The following is a 10,548-nucleotide window of genomic DNA, read 5'->3' on the forward strand; positions in this document are numbered from 1 at the left end:
ACACCAGTTTTATAAACAGTTCGTAACTTGACACTAGCTTTATAAACAGTGCGTAACTTGACACTAGCTTTATAAACAGTGCGTAACTTGACACTAGCTTTATAAACAGTACGTAACTTGACACTAGCTTTATAAACAGTACGTAACTTGACACTAACAATGTTAACAATGAGTAACTTAACACTAGCTTAATATAAAGCTAGTGTCAAGTTACGTACTGTTTATAAAGCTAGTGTCAAGTTACTTACTGTTTATAAAGCTAGTGTCAAGTTACTCATTCTTAACATTGTTAGTGTCAAGTTACGTACTGTTTATTAAGCTAGTGTTAAGTTACTCATTGTTAACATTGTTAGTGTCAAGTTACGTACTGTTTATAAAGCTAGTGTCAAGTTACGTACTGTTTATAAAGCTAGTGTCAAGTTACGTACTGTTTATAAAGCTAGTGTCAAGTTACTCATTGTTAACATTGCGTAATTTGACACCAACTTTATAAACAGTCCGTAATTTGACACTAGTTGTATAAGCAGTAAGTAACTTGACACTAGTTTTATAAACAGTACGTAACTTGACACTAGCTTTATAAACTGTGCGTAACTTGACACCAACTTTGTAAACGGTGCTTAACTTGACACCAACTTTATAAACAGTACGTAACTTGACACTAGTTTTATAAACAGTACGTAACTTGACACTAGTTTTATAAACATTACGTAACTTGACACTAGCTTTATAAACAGTACGTAACTTGACACTAGCTTTATAAACAGTACGTAACTTGACACTAGTTTTATAAACAGTACGTAACTTGACACTAGTTTTATAAACAGTACGTAACTTGACACTAGTTTTATAAACTGTACGTAACTTGACACTAGCTTTATAAACAGTACGTAACTTGACACTAGCTTTATAAACGGTGCGTAACTTGACACCAACTTTATAAACAGTACGTAACTTGACACTAGTTTTATAAGCAGTAAGTAACTTGACACTAGTTTTATAAACAGTACGTAACTTTACACTAGCTTTATAAACAGTACGTAACTTGACACCGGCTTTATAAACAGTCCGTAACTTGACACTAGTTTTATAAACAGCACGAAAGTTGGCACCAGCACTGTTAGTTGCAGTCCAGCCCCTGTCCTAACTGTGAACCACGATAACTATAGTTCAACCCCCAGCCTAACTGTGACACACGTTAATTGTAGTGCAACCCCCAGCTTAACAGTGACTCCACGTTAACTCTGGTACAACCTCTGACCTAACAGTGGCACACTGTGTTAACTGTAGTACAACCTTTGGCCTAACAGTAATAACAGGCAACGCTAACTGTAGTCCAGTATTTTATGAAAGTGTAACACTTTTACAGTAAACTTGAAATTGTGTATTATATCGTTGAATTATGCTTATATTCATATATGCTAAGGTTTACTATTATACTCGACAAAAATATTGAATAACGGGCACGTTTTATCCATCAATTTCTGTAAATAGGCCTACTGATTATTTAAAAGATTAATCTGATATGAACAGTTTGTATTGCAGTCGAAATGTGAAACGTCATATTTTCATTTTTGATTTTTGATTTTTCTGTTGAATGAAAAAGAACCAATCACTATTTTATCCAGTAGTTTTTTTTTGTTTGTTTGTTTTTACTGGAAAATAACATTATGAAAATATACAAAGGCCAAATGAAAGCTACGTCTTTGTGGTTTACACTTTACAAGTAAGGATATTTAGTTGATTATGTGTGTTTGTATCTGCTCACTTTGTCCACATTCGTTATAATCTCCTAACAGAAGAGAAGTCGGAGTTAATGTAATGTATTTCGGTAAGTCAAAGGGTTTATAACGTTAAGCATCGGGTTTCAATCCCCGCGATGTGTGGAGTGCTTATAGCCCACTGTGTTGCTTTGCGCTTCAGGACAAACAAACAAAAATTAATTCGTATCATCTAGTGGCTCAGTAGTACACTTAAAAGCTTATACAGTTGAAATTCGGGGTTCAATCCCTACTATGAAAACAGCTCAGATAGCACACGGTGCAGCTCTGTGTTTCGCAACACATAAAGAAAAACGTTCGCGCTTAAATGAAGCAAAATCGTAAAAAAAAAACAGGATATAACTTCTACTAACTCTCGTTTAAATTTGAGAAAAGTATTGTTATATTTAGTTTTATCATTATTATTAGTAGTATTTTTTTTTCTTGGTCATTCAGTAAAATCTGGTATCACATTCACTCTAAATTTGTATGCATTTCACATGCAGCAATATAACTGTTTATCATTAAGATGGTGTCATCTTTTATATACATATATCTGACTGTAACGCTATATTCGCTGAAATAAGAATTTAAAATTCCGTAAACTTGGAAACACGAATTTGATATTTTCGTAAGGAAAATCAAATATTATAAATCAAGAGGTATGTTGTATTTTTCTTCGTTAATTACTAATAATTATATTTACATAAAATAAAGCTAGTTTTTTTTTTCTCGAGGAGTTACTGTTACCTAAGAATATCTTGTGTGTAAGTTGCAAAAAAAAAAATTATACATTTTTTATGTAAATTGTAAATAAACTGAACTGATTTTCTTTCCGGACAAAGAATTACTTTCGAGACAGTTGGAACACATTCGACTTTATTACAGTTGTAGGAAGTATCGTGGATGCGCTGGTGATGGAAATAGAGGTAAGTTGTTGTGAATATATATAGTTGTATTACATAAATGTGTTTTCGAGTTTCTGACAATGGTTGTTATTACGTCTAATCGTGATAAACGCAATGAAGAGTGCAGTTTCTACTGCACTATACACGAGACATTGTGAGAAAACGTATACGTATATCGTGTTGTTACATTTCTTAGCCCCCTGCCCCCCCCCCCAGTGGCACAGCGGTATGTCTGCGGACGTACAACGCTAGAATCCGCGTTTCGATACCCGTGGTAAGTAGAGCACAGATGGTCCATTGTGTAGCATTGTGCTTAATTCGAAACAAACAAACAGTGGCTCAGCGGTAAGTCTGAAGGCTTATCAAGCTAGAAATCGGGTTTCAATACCCGCGTTGGGCACAGCACAAATAGCCCCTTCTGTGGCTTTGTGCTTAATAACAGACTAATTCGTTTTGTAAAAGTGTGCAAATATAAATTCTCACACTGCAGAATCTACAGCGGAGTCCGTGTTTGTTACACAGTTATTGTAAAAAAAAAATGTCTGAGAATTTCAATCACTAGGACAATTAAAACATCTAGAAATGTTTTTTCTATAAAATAAACTGCTGGGACTAATTACTAACTTAATCAAAAGAGAAGCTACAGTTACCTGATCTTGTATTAATCATTTAGAATGTCTGACCGGATCAATCTTTGCCTTGCTTATTCAACCTTGTTTTTAACTGACAGTAGGTTGTACCGAATGACTAAGAAACGAGACCATGCACAGAATGTATCAGAATAACTTATGTATAGAAATGTCAATTAACATTTGGACAAGAATGATCGGGAGAGGTTAGGAAATTTAATGTATTTATTAACTCTTTAGGTGAATTTCTTCAACGTTGGGTGGTTAAGACTGTTTCGAGCTGCTCGTCTTATCAAACTTCTTCGTCAAGGATACACCATTAGAATCTTGTTGTGGACCTTTATTCAGTCTTTCAAGGTGAGTCTCTTTCGAGCTGCCTGGAATGAAAGAAGCGGAACCTTTTGTTTAATTAGATCCAAGCGTTATACTGCAGTTGAAATTTCCTTTATCTCTTCGTTTCTGAGCGCCCCCCCCCCCGAGTGGCACAGCGGTATGTCTGCGAACTTACAACGCTGTGCATAACTTCAAACAAACAAACGTTTCTGAGAGGACTTTTTTAAGAGCTTAACTCTGGAGATTATTGGGCCCGATATGGATTGTTTGTGAGGGCGCTCGACTCACAATGTGCGTGTTGCGAGTTCGAATCCCGTCATCGAACATTCTCGCCCTTTAAACCGTGTGGGCGTTATAATGTGACGGTCAATCCCACTTTTCGTTGATAAAGAGAATCCCGTCATCGAACATGCTCGCCCTTTCAACCATGTGGGGATTATAATGTGACGGTCAATCCCACTTTTCGTTGATAAAGAGAACCCAGTCATCGAACATACTCGCCCTTTCAACCATGTGGGGATTATAATGTGACGGTCAATCCCACTTTTCGTTGATAAAGAGTAGTCCAAGAGTTGATGGTGGGTGTTGGTTTTGACTAGCTGCTTTTCGTCTAGTCTATTACCGCGAGTAGCTTGTCGCGAAATTCAAATACAAACAAACAAATTGTTGACTATTCAGTTTTTAGCACTTCGAATGGGAACGATGTTTTTCAAGATCTTTCTGGAAAGCCTTTTTTTCTTCTTCTTTTCATGATTAAACCTGCAGATTAATAACTCCAAAACATTATTGCAATTCAATATAGAAGTATTTATTGTTGCTTTGAAGGCATTTAAGTTTTTCTAGGAATTACATTTATTTTGTATTAAATCTATAGAAGAGCATTCGGCAAACTTATCCTTGCACCCCCCCCCCGATAGATTAGCCGTGCGTCTGAGATACTATTACGCTAAAAATCGGGGTTCGATACCTGCGATGGGTGCAGCATAATTAACTTGTTATTTTAGGCCTAGTTTTGATTTTTTGAGACTGATATTTTTGAAATTTCGTTTATTCGAGTAGTGACCCCAGTGGCACAGCGGTATGTCTGCGAATTTATAACGCTAGAATCCGGTTTTCGATATCCGTGGTGGGCAAAGTACAGATAGCCCATTGTATAACTTTTGTGCTCGACTGGCAACAAACAAAGAAACAAATTAATAAGTGACATATTGAAAAGCCCTCCCCCCCCCCCCGAGTGGCACAGCGGTATGTCTGCGGCCTTGCAACACTAGAATTCGGGTTTCAATACCCGTGGTGGGCATAACACAGATAGCCCATTGTGATGTCTTGTGCTTAACTTCAAACAAACAAATTTGGAAGTATCTACGATCTTCTCGGAAAGTATGGGGCGGTGAGTTGGCGGTGGGTGCTGTTGAGTAGTTGCCTTCCCTCTAGTTTATGAGTTCAGAATTATTGATCTCTAGTGTCCGAGATAAGGAATTTGTATGAATAAACAACAACAACAACAAAATTCTGTGAAGATCGACAAATATAATACATATGTTTGACTTCGAAAAATTTAATATATATGTGGGACTTCTTCGAAAAAATTAATCTACATGTGATTTCTTTTGTGTTGATATTTTAGGCCTTACCTTACGTGTGTCTCCTTATTGCCATGCTTTTCTTCATCTATGCAATCATAGGAATGCAGGTAAGAGAATTGTTAAGAAAGCAATTATTGATTTAACATAGTTGTAGTGAACTCTAATTTGTAAAAGAGGGTTCTTCTTACAGAACTGAGGGTCGTACAAACTTGTAGTAAATATTACTTGTAAGAAGAATACATAGATCAGAATTGAGGGTCGTACAAACTTGTAGTAAATATTACTTGTAAGAAGAATACATAGATCAGAATTGAGGGTCGTACAAACTTGTAGTAAATATTACTTGTAAGAAGAATACATAGATCAGAATTGATGGTCGTACGAACTTGTAGTAAATATTACTTGTAAGCTGTGGGTGCGTTAGAAGAGTGATAGTCAATTCCTTAGGGCGAGTGATGGATGGTAGGTTTCAGATGACTGGCTACTCTGGTCAGTAGTTCAAAATTAGGGACAGCGACAGATAGCCTTAGTAGCTTTGTCATAAATACAAATGCGCTTTAAGTAATTCAGAAGTATGCTCATACAGGTTGAGGTTTATTTTAGTCAGTTATATTAGACAACTGGTTTGTGAGTGGGTAGTTTTATTAGACAACTTGTTTGTGAGTGGGTAGTTTTATTACATCTACCTTTCTCGAATGGAACAAAAACAAAAACACGAACTCCTATATTTCACAAAGAATTCGATAGGGGTGGATTTTTTAGCCTAAGAAACCTTACAGTGCTAACTAAATAATTTAAATTACTATATTATTACAAATGTACTTCAGTGCTATGGTACCTTACAGTGCTAACTAAATAATTTAAAGTATTACATTGTTCAAATGTGCTTCAGTACTATGGTACCTTACAGTGCTAGCTAAATGATTTAAGTTATTATATTGTTACAAATGTACTTCAGTATTATGGTACCTTACAGTGCTAGCTAAATGATTTAAGTTATTATATTGTTACAAATGTACTTCAGTATTATGGTTCTTTACAGTGCTAACTAAATGATTTAAGTTATTATATTGTTACAAATGTACTTCAGTATTATGGTACCTTACAGTGCTAGCTAAATAATTTAAATTATTATATTGCTACAAATGTACTTCAGTACTATGATACCTTACAGTGCTAACTAAATAATATAAAGTATTATATTGTTACAAATGTAGTACTATGGTTCCTTAGAGTGCTAACTAAATAATTTAAAGTATTATATTGTTACAAATGTACTTCAGTATTATGGTACCTTACAGTGCTAGCTAAATAATTTAAATTATTATATTGTTACAAATGTACTTCAGTGCTATGGTACCTTACAGTGCTAACTAAATAATTTCAAGTATTACATTGTTCAAATGTACTTCAGTACTATGGTTCCTTAGAGTGCTAACTAAATAATTTAAATTATTATATTGTTACAAATGTACTTCAGTACTATGGTACCTTACAGTGCTAACTAAATAATATAAAGTATTATATTGTTACAAATGTACTTCAGTATTATGGTTCCTTACAGTGCTAACTAAATGATTTAAGTTATTATATTGTTACAAATGTAGTACTATGGTTCCTTAGAGTGCTAACTAAATAATTTAAATTATTATATTGTTACAAATGTACTTCAGTATTATGGTACCTTACAGTGCTAGCTAAATAATTTAAATTATTATATTGTTACAAATGTACTACAGTACTATGGAACCTTACAGTGCTAACTAAATAATTGAAATTATTATATTGTTACAAATGTACTACAGTACTATGGTACCTTACAGTGCTAACTAAATAATTTAAAGTATTATATTGTTACAAATGTACTACAGTACTATGGTTCCTTACAGTGCTAACTAAATAATTGAAATTATTATATTGTTACAAATGTACTACAGTACTATGGTACCTTACAGTGCTAACTAAATAATATAAAGTATTATATTGTTACAAATGTAGTACTATGGTTCCTTACAGTGCTAACTAAATAACTCGAAGAATTATATTTATGCTTTCAAATCATAATATTTATATTCATGTGTTAAGATATTACTTTGAAAACCGGAAGTTGTTTGTAGATGACTAAAACAGTAAAGTAAATGAATGTATAACCTGTTTCTGGTACAGGAACTGAACATTTTATGTTAAGAATAAATGCATAATTTATGAACTTTTACTTTATTGGTTGGTATAATGTCACGTGACCATTTGGTGTAAACTGTAATGGTAAGAATTGTTATACGCGAAAAAATTTTAGTTTGAATTTAATTTGTGCTCAACCCCATTTCCTCTTTAGTTAACACCAAATCTTTGCTACCTCAACCAAATTATGTGTTTAATAAACACTTTTTATTGCTTGCTTATTTCTCAAATTGATCCTACTTGTGGAACATAATATAACAATTACTAAAATAAATCCATAATAAATATGTTTTTAGTGTCACAGAGCTATGAAATTCTTTAGTCAACAGTCGCCCGCCATATTTGTTTTCTGTCTTGCACTCCTTTGAATACATTTCTACAACCTTTCTTCTGTTATTTCCCATCCTGGACACCATCAGGTCTTTGGGAACATGCAGAATCAACCAGATACAGATATCAATCGTAACAACAACTTCCAAACCTTCCTACTTTCGTTGATGCTCTTGTTTAGGTGAGTCCAACACCAGAGGGCGCCGTTATGCGGGTGAAGAACTTAATCGTCGTTGTATTTTCAGTTCTCCAAAATCAATTAAATTAGAAATAAAATTCTCTGTTTAATAAACAAAAAATTGACTTTTAAATATTTGAAATTATAATTTTGGAAAAGTCTTTAATTTAAGAAGAAAAAAACAGAGCAAAAATTAAATCAGAAAATAACGTTACGTTAGAACTTACGCTGATGTTAAGAACTACCGCGACCAAATATCTCGTTAAAATGCAACGATGAGAATTCCATCCTTTACCCCAACTTTGTAAAAAAAGTTATAGCTCAGAAAGTTTCCATATATGTGGAGATTGTTGGAAAACCGATAGAGCAAGAACTCAGAAAACGTTTTTTTTTTTTGTTGTTGTTGTTTTTATTTATTTATTTCAGCAGTTTTCCCCTGCCTGTCTGCCTGCTTGCTTGATTCAGTGTATTCCTATTCAAGTGAACCCGCTTTCTATTTGCCTGTAGTCATTGTTTCTCTAGTTAGAATTGGCTTTGTGTTTTAATTGTAGTAGTTGAATAGACTGTATTAGGCTTAGTTATAATTAATGTAGCCGTACTAATTCATTGTATCACTAGTTAGAATTCCGTATGTGTTTTGATTGTAGAAGTGTAATAGACTGTATTAGGCCTAGTGATTATTATTATTACAGTCGTACTAATTCATTGTGTCACTAGTTAGAATTCCGTATGTGTTTTGATTGTAGAAGTGTAATAGACCGTATTAGGCCTAGTGATTATTATTACAGTCGTACTAGTTCATTGTGTCACTAGTTAGAATTCGGTATGTTGTTTTTATTGTTAGTGTAGAAATTGGACGGAGTGTATTTATAGAGATGGTAGAAGTGGAATAGACTGTATTAGGCCTTGTGATTAACGATTTAGTGGTACTAACTGTTTTCCACATCCTTCCGTCCACACAATTAGGTTTTTGGTAATATCGCCCTCAACCCAGAAACATCGATAACGCGCCATAATAACTTCCGTAACTTCTTCCAAGGACTTTTGCTTCTCTTCAGGCAAGTACACTTATCATCTGGTCTTGGTTCTCTTCAGGCAAGTACATTTATCATCTGGTCATGCTTTTCATTTGGCAAGTTCCCTCTTCATCTAGTCTTGCTTTTCTTCAGGCAAGATCCTTCTTCGTCTGGTTTGAACGACTAACACTTTCCTGTTCGTTTAATGATGTCTCAGCTACCAGTTACGTGTTGTTCATCCAAGTTATTAAGATTATTTCGACTTTAGTCCTTTTTCAAAAATGGAATCCAAGAACTCGTGGAAGTTTTCACACAGTTACATTTTCAAACTGAGATTTTCATTAAGCCTAATTTTGAACAAATTCATATTTCGAAGTTCCACTCAACTCAGCCTGGAACGTAACTCTAATTTTTTTTGTCATTAGAGTTGGTATCAATTAAAAATTTAAATGAGAAGGATGAAACATTATTTGTGAAAGTTTTAAGATTTTTATTAATCGTAACTATTTAAATTCAACATTAAGTTTTATTAAACATACATCCCCATCCTCTTTCTTATAGGAGACAGAAATCAAAGCACTGTTTAACCCTAACTTTATCATTTTCGCCATGTTATTTTGAATGAAGAATTACTTATGATGGTGATTAATACTTAGTAGTACAAATAAATTAGAAATCTGGCATAGTCTGTTAGCTAGGGGGCGCTCGATTCTCATTCAGCATGTCGCGGGTTCGAATCTTCGTCACCGAACATGCTCGCCCTTTCAGTCGTGGGGGCGTTAAAATATGGCGGTCAATCACACTATTTGTTGTTAAAATAGTAGCCAAAGATTTGACGGTAGGTGGTGTTGACTAGTTGCCTTCCCTCTATTATAAATCGTAACTAGGGCAGGATATAAAACGAAACTATAAAAACATGTTGAAGACCGTGAGCAGTGTTGAATAGGACTAAAGCATAAGATCATTTTGCGTGTTAAAAATGTGCGTTTAAATACGGAAGGATATACACGTGATAACACTTGTGAACGTATGTTTGGTGTTGTACCTCCCACTCCCTCTCTCCCTAATTGTGAGGAGTAATGAGCTTAAAGACCAAATTATTTGAAATCTGTACAAGTATTTAGATAGAAGGTGACCGTTGGAACGTATCTATAATGAATCATATATTCGTTCTCAGTTTCCATAAATTTAATTAAACTTTCACTTAGGTAAGCCTAAATTATTCAGTGTTGAATATTACACTTTTTAATTGTAATAGTTTATCAAAAAAATTTTTTTTGTGGTTATGTGAACAATGTTAATAGCTCAGGTGTTAATCATTAATTTTAACAGAAAAAAAAATTAGCACCACGTTTTTCATGTAACAGTAAGATTTAGTGGTTCTTTTACATCAAATATTCTAATCATTACTGAGAACCGCTCAAATACGGGTTATCAATTTCAATGTAAATCTCATAGGTAGTTCCAAAATATAACTCCATACACAGATCAAGAGTAACTCATTACAGTTTCACAAAAAAAAAGCATCTACATTTTTAGGGTATAACTCTTTACACAATTTCACAGTATAACCCTTCAGACATGTTAGGGCATAACCCTTTACACAATTTCACAGTATAACCCTCAA

General features: G+C 34.0%; 1 protein-coding gene across 1 annotated transcript in view; it reads left to right on the plus strand.

Moving 5' to 3' along the window:
* Positions 1–2,605: 2,605 nt before the first annotated feature.
* LOC106470707 (voltage-dependent calcium channel type A subunit alpha-1-like) overlaps positions 2,606–10,548 on the plus strand; it is a gene marked incomplete at its 5' end in the record, with an annotated part of 19,251 nt that continues 11,308 nt past the window's right edge. The window contains 4 exons of the mRNA XM_022399344.1: positions 2,606–2,689; positions 3,538–3,654; positions 5,258–5,323; positions 8,872–8,963. Coding sequence (XP_022255052.1) covers positions 2,606–2,689; positions 3,538–3,654; positions 5,258–5,323; positions 8,872–8,963 — 359 coding nt within the window. The remainder of the gene's footprint in view (positions 2,690–3,537; positions 3,655–5,257; positions 5,324–8,871; positions 8,964–10,548) is intronic.

This window comes from Limulus polyphemus, unplaced genomic scaffold (assembly GCF_000517525.1).
Source record: "Limulus polyphemus unplaced genomic scaffold, Limulus_polyphemus-2.1.2 Scaffold4172, whole genome shotgun sequence".
NCBI lineage: Eukaryota > Metazoa > Arthropoda > Merostomata > Xiphosura > Limulidae > Limulus > Limulus polyphemus.